The 21,628-nt window shown below is 42.0% G+C and overlaps 1 protein-coding gene across 3 annotated transcripts in view; it reads left to right on the forward strand.

Annotated features, from left to right (window-relative positions):
- Slc17a8 (solute carrier family 17 member 8) overlaps positions 1–21,394 on the forward strand; it is a 52,582-nt gene extending 31,188 nt beyond the window's left edge. For 2 of the 3 annotated variants that reach the window (XM_004844871.3, XM_087192666.1), the window contains 7 exons: positions 5,034–5,120; positions 5,478–5,617; positions 5,747–5,896; positions 6,776–6,908; positions 13,276–13,386; positions 17,151–17,278; positions 18,642–21,394. In XM_004844871.3, the coding sequence (XP_004844928.1) occupies positions 5,034–5,120; positions 5,478–5,617; positions 5,747–5,896; positions 6,776–6,908; positions 13,276–13,386; positions 17,151–17,278; positions 18,642–19,001 (1,109 nt within the window). In that variant the 3' untranslated portion in view covers positions 19,002–21,394. The remainder of the gene's footprint in view (positions 1–5,033; positions 5,121–5,477; positions 5,618–5,746; positions 5,897–6,775; positions 6,909–13,275; positions 13,387–17,150; positions 17,279–18,641) is intronic. The other variant, XM_087192664.1, reaches the window with a different exon arrangement.
- Positions 21,395–21,628: the final 234 nt, after the last annotated feature.

Raw genomic sequence — 21,628 nt, forward strand, 5'->3', positions numbered from 1 at the left:
TACTTTCAACTTGGTGGCTAATAAAGCAGCTTTTATTAGTTTTTTGTTTTATTAATTAAAGAATTTATTCTTGAAGATATTAACTCTTTCTTCCTCTTTAACCCTCCTTAATATTCCCTAGCATAGTTCAGCTGGCTTTCTTAGCTGTTGTGGAAGGTGGTTTGGTACATGAATAGCTGTTCAAATAGGTCTGTCTGGGAAGACATCTCCAGAAGATCTTACTTAGCCGCCATCTTGGTTTGGTTCTTCACTGGTCTTTCTGATTTTTCTTTTTTTAATGCCTATTTATTTTTCATAATTACATGTTTGCAGTATTTAATGTTGCCATTCGTCTTAAGGAATTGGTATAGGGACTTAAAATATCTTAATTCTTTCTATTCCCCTTCCCCTTTTCTTCTTCTTCTCTCCCTCCATCTTTAGATGTCTGTCTGGTTTTTCAAGCTAACATGCATTTCCTAAGACAAGCTAACTTGTATTTCTTCACTAAGGAGAGAATAAGTCTTTTTATTCCTATGAATATTTTAATTTATCTCTTTCTCTACTTTAAATATTGACAATAATAAATTCTTACAGTAATTTGGTGTGAAGTACTCACCGGAATCCTGGTTTCGAATTGAATGTGTATCTGAGATATCTTTACCTTCTTTAGCCTCTCTTGAAACCATCTCTGGGCTCTTGTTTGCAATTCACGAGCATTTCTGCCCTGCTACTGAGCTTTACCCGATCCTCGACCTTCATTTCTTTGGATGGTTTGAGTGTGAGGCCTTTCATTTTGATTTGACAGCAAACCTGAGAATGACTACCAGCCACTCCCCGCTCTTTGTGTGTTTTTATAGCCCCAAAAGAGCTGATTTAAAGTGATTTGATTCTCTAGGAAAGTTAACTGATCAAAGTCACAGGCCTTATTGCATTTCCTAGCTAAGGTGTGGCCTTGTTTCAAAAAACATCAGAGGTGAAATATTATTAGAAGGAAACACAAGCTTGGGGCTAATCAGTTCTTAATCTCAGAAGATACTAGTGTGAGAAGGAAACCCTAGAAAATATCTAGTCCCATCTTGTTGTTTTACAGTTGGGGAAATTGAGGCTGGAGAGGAAAATGAGATTTAAATTCTCATGGCTAGTGAGGACAGAGTTGGGCACTCTTTCCCACCCTCCCTCTGCCCTTCTCCCACTCCATGCCACTAGTGGTCACCGAGGGCCTCCCCGGTCCTCCCCAGGGAGCACACAAGGGTCAGAAGTGAGCTCTGTGTCCCAGGACAGCTGTGATAAGTGCTGAGCATCCTTCTCGGGAGTATGCTCAAGGCATATGACACAAGATGAGACTGGATCCCTGTCTGAAAGGATGAGAAAGTGTTCGATAGACAGGAAAGAAGGACAGTTTAGGCCAAGTTGTAATTTTACCAAAGAAATAACGCTTACAGTGGAGAATCATTGGCTATTTTTGTGTGAAGGAGACAGGAATGAATTATTACAGAGTAAGGGTGTTGGAGTCCCACAGACTGGAGTCCCTGTCCAGGAAATCTGTTCCTTATATCTGTGTGACCTCTACCAATTTACTTCCCCTTCCTGAGCCTAGTTTTTGCCTATAAAAATGGGGATAATATTGGTACTAAGTCATCAGGTTGAAAGAGGGTTGAATAAAATCTCGGGTACAGGACACGTAGCCCAGTAATGGGACAGAAAGGACTCAGTGCACTGCAGTTGTTGGTTATTTTTGACCCTCTTGTTACAAATGTGCCTTCTTGTCACTTAAACCAGACCCTCTCCTCTCCCTCGCAGGGCATTTGGCTTCAGACAAAAGACCACCTCCTCCTCACAGAGTCAGACCTGCAGCTCTTTCCTACCCTATGGCCTGGAGCATTTGCTTTACTAGTTTGAGGAATTATGAGGTTAAAAAAGAAGTGCATTGTCATTCTGTACATGATAGAAGCAGTAACAGTTGGCATTTGTGTAACCCTTTATAGCTTACAAAGCTTCTTCATATACATAGCGTAGTTCACCTTAAAATCAACCTCAGGAGATATTTCACTCCAATCTCATCTCTGCATGAGTCTCTTTCCTACAGGGTGAGGCCCAGCTTAGAATGATGCAAGTTAACCCAGTTCTTTGCAAGTTACTCTAATTCTCCCAAACCTTCCTTAGCATTGGATTTTGGGATATGGAATTTCCTTTCATGCTACCATTTTCTGAAACAAGAGTTTTCTCATTCATAGGCCAGGGGAAATTTCAGATAGTAACTTTTCAATTCAGTTCATATTCAGTTTGCAGGGCTGGGGTTTCCCTAGTAGATGTCCTGGAGCTGCCCAAGATAGGGAGGCCAGGCCACGGCCTCCAGCGCCTCTAATCTTGTCTAGACAAGATAAACATCCACACAAGGGCAGGTAGTCACAAGGTTAAGTGTTTGCAAAGTAAGAAAAAAAATCAAAGGGCAAAATTACAACAATTTTAGTTTAAAGATCTTAATTGATTTTATTTTAGATTCTGGAATCGGCGAAACAGAATCATTGTTCCAAATGGGTTGAGGAGAAGAGGTTGGGTTTTATGGACAGAGAAAGGCTAAACAAAGCAGAAACAAGGAACTAAAAGCAGACTGGTTATTTCAAAGTTGCTTTCCTTGTATGTCATCAGGAACAAGCACATAAAACAGTAGAAAAATAACTGGCTAGCACCAGGTAATTTTTTTTAAAGTAAGGATTAAGTCAGAGGGAACTTGTGCCAGTTGAAACCCACCTGCTTTTTTCATTCATTTTGTTTGCACTCCTGGGTATGGTAGCCAGGGCCTTCACGCTGAGGTGCATCCCCAGCCCTTTTTAATTTAATTTAATTTTTTTTTGTATCAGGGATCGAACTCAGGTCCTTGCTCTTGCACAGCAGGTGGCGAAACCACTGAGCTAAATCCTGGCCCCGGCCCTTTTTTATTTTGAGACATGGTCTAAATCCCTAAGTTGCCCAGGCTGGGCTCAAACTTGATCCTTCTGCCTCAGCCTCCTAAGTTGCTGGGTTACGGGTATGTGTCACCATATCCAGCTTTCTGGGTCTCTTTCTTTTCTCTTTTCCTTTTCCCTTTTGACTTTTATTAGTACACATTTGTGGTACCCAGCAATCACCCTCACTGTAGGGATTGGTATAAGTACAGAGGACATTTCAATTCCTTTCTTCCCCCTTCACCCCATTTTTATTTTTCCAGCGTCAGATTCATTTATTTATCTTATAAGGCCTCATAAATCTAATTATCGTATACACGGATTGAAAACCAGACTAGTAGGCCAAAGAACATATAAAACATGTGAGACAATTAATAATAAATCAGGATACGCTTTCAAATACACAGCCTGTGCTGGATTATGATACCTTTTTTCCCTTTCTCTTTTTTTCTATTATCTATCTTTTATTTTGTACTTTATATATAATGAGTTTTTCATATAAGATAAACTATGTGATATTTAAGCTTGTGTGTCTGAGTTACCTCATTTAACATTATGGTTTCAAGGTGCATCCATTTTCCTACAAATGACTCAAGTCTATCCTTCTTTATGGCAAAGTAGTACTCCATTGTATATAAATACCACATTTAAAAATCCATTCATCAGTTGATGGACATATAGGCTGTTTCAAGATTGCCCTGCTATAAACATGGGTATGCATATGTCACTGTGGTACTATGTCTTTAACTCTTTTGGGAAGATACATAGAAGGGGAATAGCTGGGTCAAATGAAATTTCTACTTTTAGTTTTCTGAGGAATCTCCAAACTGATTTGAGGGATCAGTTTACAGTCCTACCAATAAGGAGGAAGTGTTCCTTTCTCCCCACAGCCTCCCCATCCTTGTTACTGGTTGATTTCTTGATAGCAGCCATTCTTTCTGGAGTGAGACGGAATCTCAGTGTTGTTTTCATTTGCATTTCTTGAATGGCCAGCAATGTTGAACACTTTTTCATATATTTATTTGTCATTTGTATTTCTTCATCTGAGAAGTGTCTATTCATTTTTGATGCCCATTTTTTTGATTGGGTCCTTAAATTTAGGAAGTCGATTTTTTTTTGAGCTCTTTATGTATTCTAGATATTAGTTCTTTTTCTGAAGAGTAGCTGGCAAAATTTTCTTCCCATTCTGTAAGTTGTCTCTTCACTGTTGGTGATTTCCTTTGTTCTGCATCTCCTGGTTTCTTGAAAAGTCAGATAAGCAGCTTAGTTTTTGTTTGGTGGCAAGGAACTTTAGCTTGAGTGACCCCCATGTTGATCTTTAGTCTGTTCTTTTGGGGCTCGGCCCAAGAACCTCATCCAAAACAATGGCCTCTTGTAATTTTTATTCAACAGAAATAAACTTAAAAAGACATTCCTGTAGGAAGTGAGTAGAAATGATAGCCCTCCTGCAATCTTGGAGTTTGACTATTTCCTGAGTTTAAAAAAAAATCAAGACTAATAAAAGTGTGATCCTTTTAATAGTTCAGGATCTCTCGTTAAAGACCCGAGACTCCTCCACACTGCGAGATCTGAAAGGCAGGCTGCATATGCTCCTTCAGGGTGCTATTTTCTTTCTTTGTTTTTTTTGGTACTGGGAATCAAACTCAGATCCTTGTCCTTGCGCAGCAAGCGGCGAAACCACTGAGCCAAATCCCTGGCCCTAGGGTGCTATTTTCAGCAGCCAATATTGTGGCTAGTTGCATTTCCAAAATTTCTTTTAGGTTTTTTCTCTCCTGATTCTTTCTCTCCCGTAATTCTGGATTGTGGTGCCCAGGAGAAGTTAAAGGGCATGCTAGTGACCTTCTCCCCAGGAAACCCTTTTTTTTTTTTTTGTACCGGGGATCGAACTTGGGTCCTTGCGTTTGCGCAGCAGGCGGCGAAACCACTGAGCTAAATCCCCGGCCTAGGAAACCCCATTTTAAGGCACGCTGGGAGTTCGCCTGAAGCTCCCCGGGGTAGGAGTTTGACTCCAGTTGTTTGGTTTGTCTTCAGCTTTACCATGGGACTTCTCAGTGAGGGACAAGGCTCGCCTGGCCGTGGGTCAACTTGCTTCGTGTCTTCTCGTTTCAGGGTCCTACGCGGGGGCCGTGGTTGCCATGCCCCTGGCGGGGGTATTGGTGCAGTACATTGGATGGGCCTCGGTCTTTTACATTTACGGTGAGTGATTTGATTCCGTTAGTTCACATGGTGACTTACGGAGATGGCATTTTTCCTGTCTAGGGATTTGGCTAAGAGTTTATTCCTGTATGAAAGTAGTGATTACTAAAACAAATTTATCATGGAGTGGAATACCTGTCTCCTTGCAATTAATTTAATGTTTATCTTAAAGTTGATTTTTAAAACAAGAAAATATTATCTTTCTTTAAATGTCAGTTGACAGCAACAGAAAAATCAACAAAATGGTTTCTTCTGGCTGTATATATTGTTATTTGGGAATATTGTAAAAGTTGAAAGATTTAGAGATGGAAGAAAATGAGACTACGTCATCAAAGTGTTTTGTTTTTTTAATTATAGGTATGTTTGGGATTATTTGGTACATGTTTTGGCTGCTGCAGGCCTACGAGTGCCCAGCAGCTCACCCAACAATATCTGATGAGGAAAAGACTTATATTGAGACCAGTATAGGAGAAGGAGCCAATTTGGTTAGTTTAAGTGTAAGTATAAGTGCACTGATAAGGGTTGCATTCTTTTCTGTGAGTATTCCTCTACGTGATTATGCTATTCTCATAAAAAATAAGATGTCAATATCTCCACTAAAATATCATGGTATTTTTACTCCCTAGAAATTTAATACACCATGGAAAAGATTTTTCACTTCGTTGCCAGTTTATGCAATCATTGTGGCAAATTTTTGCAGAAGCTGGACCTTTTATTTGCTCCTAATAAGTCAGCCTGCTTATTTTGAAGAGGTCTTTGGATTTGCAATAAGTAAGGTAAGCACTCAGAAACTTCAGATGTTCTTGAACTTTAACTCTCTTGATTCTACCAGGAATATCTTTGTATGCTCATAATTCATAACAGTTCTGTGATACTCGATAGCCTGGAGGTCAGACAAGGTATATATTCTGTGCAGAGTGTGCGGCATATTTGATTTCTTCTTAAGGAGGGTCAGAGCTGTATTAAGCTGCTTTCAAAGATTTGGTTTCTACCCAAACTCAAAGTGTGTTTGAAGCTAACTCAAGGATTGCATTTTAGACAACGATAAAAAGATTTTGACATTTTTCTCTATAAACTTCTTAGTGAGTACCAGCAAGATGCTTAAAGCTCATCTTCCCAGCCACCCCAACTCTATAACTGGTTGTAGCAGTAACCACCATTGCTAAGAGCTACTTTCAATGTCTCCGGCCACTGTCATTAGATTGTCCATGTTTCATGGAGAGAGGTTTTCAACGGGGAAACATAAACTATCATGAGAACAGAAGAAAAACTTCCCCCAACAGCACAGAGCAGCAGCAGCGTAGCAGAGGTAGATGTCTGCATGGCTACAGCTACTGTCAGAAGAAACCACAGAAGAACTGGCTGCCATCGGGGAACACACTGTATGCCAGGATTCTCCCTTCCGTGGGCCAGGCCTTGTGCTGGCTACCGGGGCCTCTGAGATGTGTAAAAGCCATCGCTGTCCTCAGGGAGCTTCCAATCTATGGAGGAGACAGAGAGGCCTTCACTGTCCCATTTGCTCACTCACTGAATTCCCTGGGCCCCATGCGAAGTGACTCAGTTCAGTGGTGGCCGTAGGGGCATGGAGTGGGAGTGAGCAGGGAGATGCGTCTCTCAGCAAAAGCAGAGGTGCCAAGTGCTTCTTTGCCTTCCAGGTGGGTCTCCTGTCAGCGGTCCCACACATGGTGATGACGATTGTTGTGCCTATCGGAGGACAACTGGCTGATTATTTAAGAAGCCGAAAAATTTTGACCACAACGGCTGTCAGAAAGATCATGAACTGTGGAGGTACGGTGGTCTTCATAGTGAGTTTGCGTGGCTTCTGTAGGACTGCAGATGTATTTTAGAGGTGATGTCCAGTCAGTGAAACAGAAGATAAAAGAAAGTGACTAGCTTGAGTGGCAGATCCTGTGCAAGGTCTTTGAGCTCTTTACCAGCACTCTTAGTCACCATTTGCTACCTCTTCAGTGGACTGGGTCAGCTGTAATGGTTGGGAGGCAGAGATAAGGTGTTCTATGGGCAAGAGGTCAACTGGGTTACTCTGTTGAACAGGAGGAAATGGGCATGCTCCGACTCTAGATTAGATGAGTCTGGCCCATTTAGAAGGGACACAGGAGTAGGCACAATCTGAGAACAGAGTCTGAACAGTAAACCTGGGCATTCCAGCTGTGCCAGGGATGCTTGGGCCTGACTTCGGCTTGAATGTTTGTGTAAGAGATGAAATGTTGTCAAGTGCAGCCCTGCACTCTGGGAGCAGAGATCAAGCTCCAGGGCTCTGCATCCAGGCTGCTGTTCAGGGTGGCTATAGTAGGGGTAATGATGTCCATGTTCAAGTTCTCAGAATCTCTGAATATTTGCTCTCAGGTCCAAGGGGACTTTGCAGATTATTAAATCAACGATTTAATAATTGCTGGGACACAATACCTGACATCCACAACTGAAAGGAGGAACGGTTTATTTTGGCTCACAGTCTGTATAGCGTTCAGTCCATAGTCAGTTGGCTCCAAGGCAGGGTGGCATGGCAGAGGGGCATCAGAGAGGAGAAACAGTCCATGGCAGGGCAGTGAGAAGCAGAGAAAGGGATCACAGGAGGAGCAGGAAAGAGACAGACTCAGGCCACACCTCTAGTGATCCACCTCTTCTGGCCAGACCCCACCTCCTAATAGAGAGTCAGCTCTGAGCCTCATGATCCAGTCACCTCCTCAAAGCCCCACTTAGGAGCACATGAGGTTTTGGGGGGCATCAGATATAAATCATAATAGGAGCTTATTCCACGTTAGCTGGGTGGCCCAATGGAATCACAAGGATTCTTCTAAGAGGAGGCAGGAAGGTAAGTGTCAGACAAGGAGACCAGGGGTCAGAGGGATGCAGCCCCCACCAAGATATGCAAGTGGACTTTAGGAGCTGGAGCAGGCACACACGGATTCTCCTCTAGTGTCTCCAGAGTGAACGCCATTGCTGACAACTTCCTTTAGCTCAGTGGGACCCATGTATGACTTCTGACTTTTGGATCTCTAAGACAATAAGTTTGTGTAGTTTTGAGCCACTAAGTCTATGGTCATTCATTACAGCAGCAAATGGAAACTAGTAAAGCACCTCCAGTCTTACTCCTCTAATATTCAAATTTGGTACTGGCTTATAGGCCTCCACCCCAATCCCTGAACATATTTTTCTGTGTCTGATGCTTTGCTCACTCTTTTCTGTTTACTGTGAGTTCTTCTTGTCTTTACTTCCCACTTGGTCTTCTCTTTATATCCTTCTACATTCAGCTCAAGTGTTTTCCTCTTGTGTTTAATGTCGTATCAATGATTCCTGTGACCACATGACTACGTTGGCAGTTCATCATGTGCTACTTCGTTATAACTCTTGCAGCAAAGTGTTTTAGGGAGAGAGAAAAGCAAGTGCAATGGCCCCATGGCAGGGATGAATAGGGTGTATTTGAGAATAAAAGGAAGGAAGGGCAGAATGGTTGGGTGGAGTGGAGAACCATAGGAGGTGGGATCAGAATGCTCAGCTTGGGGTCAGACCACAGACTGGTACGATTTATATCTGGATTTCCCCCCCAAGTTTCATGCACTCAAAGATGAGGGTTTTGAAGGGTGATTAAATCTCAGGGACACTACTGTTCCATGTAATGTTAGGAGTTCTATAATTATATCAGTTATTCAGTTGTGTTCCTGTTGACCAAAATGATCTACTAAACCTGGAACTTGAAAGAAAATCTTGGTCAGAAGAGGCAGTCACTGGGGGCATGACCTGGGAGGGTGCATCTCCCTCCTGTCCCTCCCTTCTCTTTCCGCTTCCTGGCTGCCATGATGGGAGCAGCTCTCCTCCTCCATGTCCTCTGCCCTGTTTTCCTCCTAGGAGCCCTGACCATGGACTATGACTATGAGCTGAAATAAATCCCTTTTCCCTTAGGTTGTAGGTAGTGGGTATTATGTCCCAGCGACAGGGAGAGTGACCAAGATGTAGACATCGGCAGAGCTTGAGGTTTACTTGTGGACCACTGGAAAGTGAATGTTTTAAAGCCAGGAAAGGCAATCTGATTTATGTTTTCAAATCTAGAAAATATGTGGGGCGCAAAAATAAAAGAAGGGAGACCAGGCAGAAGACTGTTTCAAGGAAGTCAAGAGAAGATGGTAGCTTGAATTGAAGGCAGTAGCAATGGAGGTGGAGAGAGATGGGTTGGCTTCTAAATTCCCTGAGTCAACTCGCTTCTTTAAAATCCAAATAATGGCATTCACTTCAGATGATAGTTACGAGAGTTGAATGATGCAGTGCATAAATGCACGTAGCATGGTTTCCAGCCTATAGAAGGCTCTCACCAAGGGTTAGTGCCCTTTTCCTGTTTCGTGTTCAAGATACTGAGAAAAACAGAACTTTTCCAAAGGAAGCATTCAACAAATCTCTGTTATTCAGTTGTATTTCTGTTGACCAAAATGCCCTACTAAACCTTCAATTTGAAAGAAAATCCCGGGTTTAATGCAATTTTCACAACCTCTTCTGAACCCAGATGGCTTGAAGGTCTTGAACATGTATTATAGAAATGTCTTTCTCCCATTCGATTCTGCCCCAACACTTCTGCCATTGTTTTTCCATAATTGGAGATAGTGTTGCTTGGTGATGAGAACTCAAAGATTTTTAAGTGCTAACAAAATGCCTGTTGAGAGAAAATCTTTTTTTGTGCAGAAACCAGAATACATATGTGAAATCTCCCAGCACCTCTCCTATCTTTGAAAAATACCTATTTACTTGGGTTTTTTCCACACTGTTTTACATTTTGACATAGTAGGGCCAAAGCATACTACACAGAAAATTGTAAACAACAAAGAAAGACAGACCATGGCAGCCCCACTTTGCTTAAATAGAGACAAGATACTAGAACAGAGGTAACTAGGTTTTTTTTTTTTTGCCGTCTCTGGATAAGCTAGATTTACTTTGATGTAATGAGGCACTTGCCATTATTTTTATCAAATTTCAGTTGTTTTCACATTTCCTAAAAAGAGATGTAGAGGACATTGCTCATCTGTGAAGGATCACACTTATTTTGGAGCTGTCGTACCCCTCTTTTCTTGCCACAGATAAGGAATATGTGCCATTGCAAAAATTTAAAATCAACAAATCACCATAAGCCACGACGTCTCGTTCTAGTTCGTTCTGAGTCAGGGCACACTTCGGAGAAATTCAGGGACATGTGCCAAGTCCTTGCACTCCCACTGCAGCCTGTGTAAAGTGGGACTAAAGTGCAAAGTTCTGCTCAGGCGGAGTCAGTTGTCTGTGTGAGCATCACACTCTTTTAATATGAAATGACAATTTTCTTGGGTCTTTAAACCCTAGTGTTGCTTCTCTTGTCAACCCTGAATAGGTCCATTTTTCAGGATCTCTTGGTTGTCTGTGAAATTCAAATTGTATCCTTCAGCTCCTGAAACATACTGCCCCAACTGTAGCATTTTAACCATCAATAGGAACCACTGAAACTCCTGTGTCCTTTTTCTTCCTTTGGAAATCTATTTGGCTGAGAACATACTGCTTTTTCTTATAGATGAACCAATAAATATCATTTACAAGTTTTATTCTTCACACAATGTCTTCATTCTAATTCCTTGGAGGAATTAACCTTTTGGAAAAACCTTTATTTAAAGTATGAAGAGGTACAGCCTTATTTAAGATAGGCCATTTGCAGTTTTTGCCTATGTATATTTAAAATGTTGAAACAACATTAAGAATTAATAGCAAGGATGTAAAACCCACTTTTTTATAGTGATAGGGATTAAACTCAGGTCCCTGTGCATGCAGGCAAGTACTCTAACACAGAGCTACATTCTCAGCCCAAGCCAACGCTTTAAAAAGCACTATATTGCTTCTATACTTTCTTTTGCTCCACTTTAGATGTTCATATAAAATGGTTATTCATGCTTGCTATCCTCTATGATAGTTTTGAAGAAAATGTTCAGAAAGGTAAGTAACTTAACCAAGATCATCTACAATAAGTGTGGTACTTTGTACTTCAACCTATTATTTTAAAAACTGGGGATTGATCGGAGAGCCAGATGCATACTAGGGGGTCACCCTACTCCTGAAGTACATCGCCAGCCATTTATTTTATTTTGAGACAAGATCTCACTAAGTTGCCCAGGCTGGCCTTGTGGTTGAGATCCTCCTGCCTCAGTCTCCTCCATAGCTAGGACTGAAGCTGTGTGCCACCATGTCCAGCTTCAAACTAAATATTTTGATTCCATTTTCTTTCTTTGGCTTTAATTCATTAAGTATTAGTTATTGAATTTTTTTGAGATGGGGTTTCATCATGTTGGCCAGGCTGGCCTTGAACTGGCGATCCTCCTGTCTCAGCCTTCTGAGTAGAGTAGTTGGTTGTATAGGCATGTGCCATTGTACCTGCCATGTGTTATTTATTGAGTGCCCACTACATGTTGGAGAGATTCTGTGTCCAAAGTTCAGTTTTGTGGGAGCGACAAAAGCAGATGTGAAAAATTACAAAGGAATGTTGAAAAGGTCTATAAGAAAAGTAAGGAGAGGTCCCCTTCCTTGGTTGAACGTGTAGCAGAGTTGTCCGAAAAGCTTTCTAGTGTTAGCAACAGTTGAGCCTGACTTTAAAGGACAGAAAGATTTCTCCAGAGAAAGGGAATCTTGGAGGAGAAGAGCATCCCAGGCAAAAGAATAGCCTGTGAGAAAAAGGCACAGACCTGAGACAGCTCGTGTGACTGGGAAAGAGTTGGAGAGCTGTGACCCAACACCGAGGGCCACGTTTGGGATGGGGCAGACACATAGGAGAAGATGGGAGAAGGGGAAGCTATGTAACACTGCGCCCACAATACAGAGCCCTCAGAGGTATTCCGAGCAAATAAGGGGCCAAGTAAGGGGCCCAGAGATTTTTATGTGAAAGGCGAGAAAGAAGTCCAAGAGAATCCTGCAGTTTCTGCACTGGACTTCTAGCCACCATGTGTGGGGCTGTGCCCATGTGCTATGCTCAGTTCCTTCTGTCTCCAACTCCATTTCATCTTCTGGGGTCCTGCCAGCTTGTATTATCTTCTCCCTCTTCCTCCCCCTCCCCCCCCTTCTTCTGCTTCCTCTTTCTTCTTCCTCCTCCTTCCTTCTTTCTTCTTCTTTCTCCTTTTTTTGATGAGGAATTGAAGAGATGAAGGAAGTTGTCCAAGGTCACACAATTAGCGACTCTGAGGTAGAATCTGAAGCCAGGCTTCTTTGATCTACAGCCTGGGTGTTACTCGTAAGTGGATAGAAGAGTAATCCATAAAAGAATGAGGAAGTAGGGCTTGCTTTTTTATTTAGGAGTAAAAAGTAGGGGAACTTGGACTTGATTTGAGTGTGTTGACTTTGAGGTGCCTGTAGGATGGTTGGGTAGAGGTGCCTGCAACTGGCAGTCTCCAGGATGAGTCCCCATCTCAGGGCGCTTTGTGCTCTACACAGGGTATTTATATCATCTTGCTCTCTGCTGTTGGCTGATTTTTTTTTTTTTTGGATGAGAAATTCTTCTTTGTAATTTTCTTATCTTTTTTTATTGTGCTAGATTCACTTACTCTGAACGAAAGGAACAGAAAGCACTCTTTCCGTTTGTTTTTTTTGTGCAAATGGCTCATTTTTAAACAAGAGGCCCAATACCTTAGTGAACTAAGGAAAGGAAAGAATTTCATTTGTACAAGCAGTAAAGTGCTGCTTTTAAATTTTAAATAGTCACTAAAGCTTTCTGGTCGCTTTTGGCAATAAATATTAGTGTTGTCATGGTACTTATATGTGAGAGGTCGTATCTTCTGAGGTCAAAGGGGAATAATTGATGGTACAAAGGAGAGTTTTAGGGTTTAGCTATGGCGAGGGCATGACCCATGGGTAGAGTAATATCACCACATCCCAGGAGCACTGCTGGAACCTCCTGGGACCATGTGGCATAAAAAGTGCGCCAGGAATCGGGAAGACGGTTCACAGAGTACCCAGGTAATACTAGCAGTGTCACGCAGTCGTGAAACGTCTGGGTCATCCTGTAAGCACTGCGTCAGAATGGACGTCCTAAAAACTTAAGTCTGTGGAAGTGTGGATTTGTTCTTATTTAATAAATTCATAACCTCAAGCCAAGCGCCACAAAACTGACATCTCCCCCCCCCCCCCCGGCTGTTTCCCTTCGCAGGCTTTGGCATGGAGGCAACTTTGCTCCTGGTGGTTGGCTTTTCCCATACCAAAGGGGTGGCCATCTCCTTTCTGGTGCTGGCTGTAGGATTTAGTGGCTTTGCTATTTCAGGTAAAGCATCCTTTCTGTTTCTGAATCTTGTGTGTGCATCCCTCAACCCTTCCACTTCCCAGAGTTTCATCCAGTGGGAGTGACGGGTGGGGTCATGAGGGTCGGCTTCGGAGCCCTGGGAGCTGGGATTGTCCCTACTTACTCTGCCAAGGGAAGAGACATACGTGATTTCCCTGAGGCCCAAGTGCGAGTCCTGGGTCAACACCAAGTCACCCTACCTACCCAAGGCCTTTGTGACCTTCAGTCCTCACTTTCTATTGGAGAACTGCTAGTGTTAGCTCAGAGAGTCACAGCATCGGGGGCTTCGTAGAGTGGAAAGCTTCTTTAGATTTTGTCTCCTCCGCTGCCTTTATTTCCGAACAACAAAATGCAAGTCCGGAGAAGGGAAGTGACTGAGAATGGGGCACAGCAGGTGGGAGTAGTAACAGTGATGTCATTGTCACATCGACCCTGGGTGGGGGAATCAATGGCTCCCCATTTTCCAGGAGCAGAAACCAGTCTACTGCACGGGAGAGACCAGAGTACAGCTGTAGCACACCTTACGCACCTCAGAAACTCCCTGTGCAGAACAGAATGAGAAAGTAACATTCAGTAGTTTGCTTTTAAACCATTATAATGAGAAATTGTTACAGAAAAGTTTAGGTGACCGCATCCCTCTCACGTTATGAATATCAGTGATATTGGCATTTTGCTGATTTTTCACTGTTTTACTGGTATCCACCAAGGCTCAGAAATATTGGGCTCTTTCCTTCAGTCCCAAAGTTCGTGGCAAAAGGTCACAAGCATAGTTCTGCCTGGCCCCAAGTCTGTTCTCTTTCCATTAACCCAGGCTAGTTTAAATATCAGACTGGTGGTGTTCCAGAACCAAAAAAGATGGCACATCTGGTCTAATATACTCTAAAATGGGGGCTTGGTGCATATATCAACATAAATAGAGCTGATGAGTACTTAAATTTGAAAAAAACCCCCGAAGGTCTACTTTCGAACAGCTGAGAACTTGGGTTTTTAAGTATATAGACCTGGCTTTGAGGCCTTTCTCGACTCATCCAGAGGTTCGAGAGCAACTTCATAGAGTGGTTGGAGGGCTGAACTGAGATCTTTATGAGACCCACTAGACACTGTCCTCAGCCCTGGGGTCACTGCGGGGAAGAATTCAAAGATTCCACCCTTCCAATGTTTACATTGCACTGGAAATGAGGTCTTCCAAGTCCTCAGCACAGTGCCAGATGAGGAATAAAATTAATAAGTATTCTCTGTTATTATTGTTCTATTTTCGTGCACCCTAACCCGGCACTTCTCACATTAGAGTGTGCACAAACACCACTGAGATTGTACAGAATGCAAAAGACCTTCATATCCTGTCTCCAGAGATACAGAAGTGTTCCTTGCTTCCTTTCCCTGGACTGCCAATTAAGCCACAATCTGGAGAGAAATTCAACCACGCAGCTGCCTTGCTTTTTCAGAGTACTTACTGGATCCTTGCTGCTTTTTAAACATGATCTCATTTAACTCCCATCACAATCTTAGGAGAGGGGCATTGCTGTGTCCACTCTACTGATGAGGAAATGGAGCCCAAGTGTAACTTGCCCAAGTGTATTGAGCTGCTCAGCTCGGAATAAAGTTCTGCCTGACTCAGCAGTGGCACTGAGAGAGGGGCTGTGGTCATGGGGGTGACAGGTTCTCAGGACCCCCTGTCTGCTAGCCGAGTAAGGAATCGGTCAGGATGGTGCTGGGGAAGACTGGGGCTGACCGTAGTCCAGAGAGGCAGGACAGGTGAGGTTAGGAAGATGCGAAGGATACGATGCTCCATGTAGGAAATATCCAATGGAAAAAGACCCTTGGCCCAGCTGCACGGTTTTCTCATCTACAAAAACTTATCATAACTCAGCTTCTCAGTGAGGCCCTCCCCCCCATACCAGGCTTGTGTAGCCAGAAACCTATGTGGCTTTGCTCAAATTATCCCTAGCTGAAGGCAGATGCCTGGGCTTTGTATCAGAACACAATACTTGAGAATCACATTAATTACTTCTTATCTCTGGGTTCTTTTCTAATAAAGTATTTATCAATTCAAATAAACCATAAGATTAATTATTCTTGCAGCTGTTTTATATTCTGATTGTCTGGCACTTTGATCTCAAAGAGAACAGTATGTTTATGACAAAAAATGTTTTCTCAAAAATTTTCCCTGAATGGAAGTAGGAAAAAAACAGTCAACCAACGTGCTAGGTTAGAAAAAACTTGTTTTAAACCTTACATTCAGGTTTTTTGCATGAATCTCTAATTAATTCTCTAAGCAGTAAGCAAGGGAAAACAAAAACCACAAATAAACAAATTCTACAACCCCTTGCTCTAATTTCAGTAGCTCAAATTGGTAATGAATTTAATAACTATTTATTGAGTGATGACTGTGTCAGATACTTTGCTAGTTCAGGGAAGAGGCTGATAAATTAGATATGTGTTGTCTTTCACCTCTGTGTACCACATAATTAACACACATTATTTAACTTAATTATTTTTGAGACAGGGTTTCACTGTAGATCAGGCTAGCTTTGAACTCACTATGTTGCCCAGGCTGGCCTCAAACTCACGGTGATCCTCCTGCCTCAGCCTCTCAAGTGCTGGGATGACAGGCTTGTGCCACCACACCTAGCTATGGAACTCAATCTTACAACAATATTATAAGAATGTTCATTCTAATTTATAGATGAAGAAACTGCAGTTCAGGACGTTTTAATTCTTAATCCAGGCTTGCGTCTTAATCAAGCCACCAGAGCTGAGTCTGTTTGACTCTGAAGCTCACCCAGGGAAATTCTGGCAGAGTTGGAATCCAGCAGTTTAAGCCTCTTACATACTTGGTCTTCCCCTGATGTCACCTCTCCCAGTCCTCCTTCTTAGCTTCTCTCCTGATAAATAGATTAACAGTAAGATGCCGGTGACTTGTTATTTTACCACTTCTGCAGCATTATCTTTGCCAGAAGACCCCAAACACAGGAGAGGCTTAGTGGAAATTGGGATGGCAGCAATTGCAGCCTCAGGGTGATGTAGTCAGTGTAGCTTAGCAGTTTGCCAAGGGCTCCCGCAGACACACTTCCTCAGGGTCTCACTGTGCAGCACCTTTAGGAGGTCAGCAATGATGTCACACCCAGATGAGAGATGAGGAAACACAGGCTGAAAAGTCCTTGACTACTTAGAGGAAAGAAGACTAGAATCCAAATGTGCAGGCTCCAAATCAAGTAAGTGCATGAAAGTGTTTTGTAAATTACAGAGGACTCTGCCAATATTTGTGCAAATATTTATTATCAAAAAGCATCCTTCCTAATTGTGCCTTCTGGTTCCTAACAGCTTTACCCAGGAGGTCTTTTAGGAGTGAGTCAAGGGCTAGCAATGGGCATTTTATGAAGCAGGTCTGGGTCTGCAGGATTTGATTGCTCTGAATAAATGTGGTCCAGGCATTAGGTTTTTCAGTATTGCCCTAAACGCTATATTTTTGAGTTCCAAATCTACAGGGCACACATGTTGTACTCCTCCCCATTGTGGACCCAGGCAGACATTGCTAGTTGATCACAGATACCGTGTTTTCCTACTTTGCCCGGACACTGCCTGGAAATGCTCAACCCAGTGCTCTTGGTGGAGCATCCATGACAGTAGTCACCTGTAGAAGAAACCAAATAGATTGATGAGACTTGGGGAAAGCCAGAGATTTCCCAAAAGGCATTTGGAATTCTGTTCTTGACTCTGATCTTGAGGTTTTGGTTTCCCTCTAGGTTTTAACGTCAACCACCTGGACATCGCCCCTCGTTATGCCAGCATTCTCATGGGGATCTCCAATGGAGTGGGGACCCTCTCTGGGATGGTCTGTCCCCTCATAGTCGGTGCAATGACGAGGCACAAGGTAAAAGCCTCCTTGGCGGCTACGGGTTATAATATTAGAGGTCAGAAGCACCACACAAATGGAAAATCTCCAGGCCCTACCCTCGCCTGTAAATGTGTGTGTTCTTGACCTTGACTGAGTCATTGAACACCTTTTGCCTCTTTTTCCTCCTCCTCCTCCTCTTCTAAGTCATTGTTGATGGCACCAGGGCTAATTATTGTTTGGTTCCACATTTTCTTAACTGAAAAATAAAGGTTTTGAGGAGGATGAAGGCCATGGAAACTCTTTAAGATGCAAGAAGAAACTGAGGCAATCAACTCAGGATAAACGATTTACCCAAGATTATTTTATACTTCTAAGTGATTAAACTTTATAGCCTGTTTCTATCTATTGCTTAGCATGTTACAGCATAAAAATATTAATGCTGTTATACTTCCTTGTAAAGAAGAAAATAAACAAGACATTCACTACCCTTGCTAAGAACCATCGAGGGCCTGGCTCTCAGTCATTACCAAAGCATTGTACAATTAATCTGGTGGGGTGGTGGGGACAGATACTGCAGATAGGGGACAGATAGGGTGTGCCAGAGTTCAACCACAGCCCGCACACCAGATCCCTGTCGCTGAAAAATTTCAGGTTGCTGCTTTCTGAAAATAGAACTTTTTTTATGTCAGGCTTTTTTAAACCTCACATTTTCTTATTTGCATTGCTTATTATAAGTATGATTTCATAAATCCTTTGACCTTCTTGGAGAAGAAAATGTGAGATAATTTTTCTCGCTTTTTGATAAAAAAAAAAAAAGGTGGGATTTGTGTGTTTTACAGGCAGAGGATCCATGTTTTCCATCTCTGTTCAAGAGGTGATAAGACTGGTAACAAGTGTATTAAATCTATGATATTATCGTCCCCTAACTTTAAACCACGTTCCCATTATTTTTTATTGCTTTTTACATAGAAAATATGATTATGAACAAGCTTTTGGGTAGTCAAGTTTGAACACTTTACTGGCTTCAATATTGTGATGTATCCAACAGCAAGAAGTAGGAGATCTCTGCTATTTAAAATGCTGGGGCCCTGAAGTTTAATTTAGCCTGCCATGCGAGAGCTATGCAATGGTGCGATACATATTTTTACATTTAAAAAAAAATCAACTGTTACTTTTAAAATTAAAAACGCACATTCATTGTAGTCTTAACTTTTGTTTTGTGAATATTCAAATCAGATATGGGACCTGGATGCTGCTTCTGACTCGCGTCCTTCCAAGAAGCGTAGCATTGCTTTTGAGAGAGAGGACAGGTGCTTTGTCCTAGTGGGGGCCTCAGGACTCACTCTGAACCTCTGTGTTTGTTTGAAGATGTTAACTGACACTTTGTTTCCTTGTTTAGACCCGGGAGGAATGGCAGAACGTGTTCCTCATAGCTGCCCTGGTGCACTACAGCGGGGTGATCTTCTATGGGGTCTTTGCTTCCGGGGAGAAACAGGAGTGGGCTGACCCTGAGAATCTTTCAGAGGAGAAACGTGGAATCATTGACCAAGATGAACTGGCCGAGGAGACGGAACTCAACCACGAGACTTTGGTGAGTCCCAGGAAGAAGATGTCTTATGGAGCCACCACCCAGAACTGTGAAGTCCTGAGGAAGGAGGGGAGAGCACAGAGCCGAGCAGCCTCAGAGGAGGAAGAGCCCATATCCTACCAGAACGAAGAAGGAAGCTTCTCAGACACACGTAGTGTCTTCTCACCTTAGAACCAGAAAGTACCCATACCTACTGCTTTCCCCATAGCCTGGCTTGCCAGGGGACCAGATGTGCGGACACTGGAGGAGGGAGGGGAGGAAAGATTGAACCAGCATCACAGAAAAGAGAAATACTATCTTGCAAGGACATGAGTATGCTGCTTGCCCTGAGTTGATAAGATAGTTGTTCATAATTATTTTATTCTGGATTGGCAGTTGGTTCTTCTCTCAAAGAACTGAACTTGTTCAGAAAAGAATGAGTAGAAGAATAAGGAAGACAATACCATGTTGTTCAAAGAAATAGTGAAGGCAATGGGGATGCTGGGCCAGGGAGAGAGGAAATGATGGCTGCCACCACATCAGCCATGTAGAGGAGGGTTTCCTGTTCCAACAAAGGCCACCACTCACGGAGCCCCACTGTTGTGCCAGGTGCTTTATAAACATCCGTATTTAATCTCCACAACCCCACAGCATACATTTATTATCCTCATTTTACAACTAAGGGATTGACTTGCCTAAGGTCTTTCTGCCAGAGCTACTTCTGAGATTGGTGAAGCCCCAAATAACTGGAAGTTTTAGGAAAGACAATTTCAGCTCAGTGAAAAGAACACATTTTTTTAAATAATGAAAACTGAAGATGGGATGAGTTACTCATAGGCAATTTTCTGTTTGGGCAGGGGTGGGAGATGGGAAATATTCGAGCTGACTTGGCTGAGGGGATTGATTCACACGTTTATTACATGAGGTTCTGGATCCAAAGACCCCGAGCATTTTCTGTTATTGGAAGAGTCAATGATTCGGTGAATTTACAGGTTTTATTTTTATTTTTATTTTTTAATTTATATATTAATTGGTACATTTTAGGTATACAATACATTTACACTTATCATTGGGTGCTTGTACCTGAACATGATGTATCCTGGTTCTTATTTTTTCCCCATTCCCTGTGCGCCCTTCACCCCCTCCACCCTTCCCTATTTACACAGACTTTGATTCCATTTTTTTTCTTTCTCATAAGTTTTCCTTTCCCTTCTTTCCTTTCCCCTTCCCCTCCCACCACCCCCAAACCCTTGGACCTTTTCCTATTTCAAATTATCAATTATTCATTTTTATCATTTTCATCCTTATTTACACTTTCAGTTTCTCACACTAGAGAAACTATTCGGTATTTACACATGTGTGTCCTATTTATTTCACTTAAGAGTATCGCCTCAATATGCATCCATTTAGCTATAAATGTCTCTAGTTTCTCATTCTTTATGGCGGAGTAGTACTCCATTTTATAAAAAACCCCACATCTTCTTTATCCAGTTTCCAGTCGATGGACATTTGGGCTGTTTCCAAGCTTTAGCTATTACACACTGTGCCGCTATAAACATGGGTGCACATATATCACTGTGGTATGATTCTTTTAATTCTTTGGGGAAGATCCCCAGCAGGGAGACAGCTGGGTCAAATGGGACCTCTAGCCCTAGTTCTCTGAGGTATCTCCATACTGATTTCCACAGTGGTTGCACCAGTCTGCACTCCCACCAACAATGGAGAAGGGTTCCTTTCTCCCCACACCCTGCCAGCATTTGTTATTGGTTGATTTCTTGATAGCAGCCATTCTTTGTGGGGTGAGGTGGAATCTCAGTGTTGTTTTCATCTGCATCTCTCAAATGACCAGTGGTGTTGAACATTTTTTCATAAGCTTATTTGCTGTTTTCACTTCTTTGTCTGAGAAATGGCTGTTCATTTTGGATGCCCATTTTTGAAATGGGTCTTTGAATTTGAGGGGTCTGATTTTTTTCAGTTCTTTACATATTCTCAATAGTAGACTTTTATTACAGGTTTTATTTTTAATAGTAAGGATTGTAGACGACATGAGAGATTGAAATAGGTTTAAAAGAAAAAAAAAAGCTAAGCAAGATAGCCAAATTTCTAGGAACCCAATGATCAGAATGGTTGAAAAGAAGAAAACAAGGGATTGGCTATTAAATTTCAACTCTCTCTAATAGCAACATTGTGGCTAAACTATATCCCAAATTACTTATAAACCTTTAAGACATTTCATACTTTCAGAAGTAAAAATTCTATTCAAGAGTTTTCTGTTTAAAAAATATATTTAGCCTTTTCTGCTGGTGATTATGTTAGGAAGTTTGATCAAAATATACAAATTTATGGTTGAAGTATTTAGAATGACTCTATTTGGAATGATGTTCAGAGAAAGAACAACGACACAGAAGTACCCATTCAGGGAAATTCTAGAATCAAATGTCTGAGACAACTGGACCTACAGTTGGTGTTGAAAAATTCACTTTTGGTCACTTTAGGCAATAACATGGATACTTTCTAGATATATTTAAAAAGATAATGTTGGCATGTAAAAGTTTATTTGAAAATAAAATTATTTTCTTGTTCAATTATTTTGAAGACTTTATTTCTATTTTCAGAAGAAAAATTTACTATCATGGAAAATTATAGATATACTTGTAGTTTATTATAGTACAGTGTTATACAACCAGTTGTTTTTTCTGTAGCGGGGATTGAACTCAGGACCTTCTGCTTGCAAGGCAGGTGGCGGCACCACTGAGCTAAATCCCTGGCCCAGTACAGTGTTTTTTTTCTAGTTTTCCCCATATTTCTAGTCCCTAGTT

Source organism: Heterocephalus glaber, unplaced genomic scaffold (assembly GCF_053883595.1).
Source record: "Heterocephalus glaber isolate CG9 unplaced genomic scaffold, H.glaber_assembly_v1.0 deba00001572, whole genome shotgun sequence".
Classification (NCBI taxonomy): Eukaryota; Metazoa; Chordata; class Mammalia; order Rodentia; family Bathyergidae; genus Heterocephalus; species Heterocephalus glaber.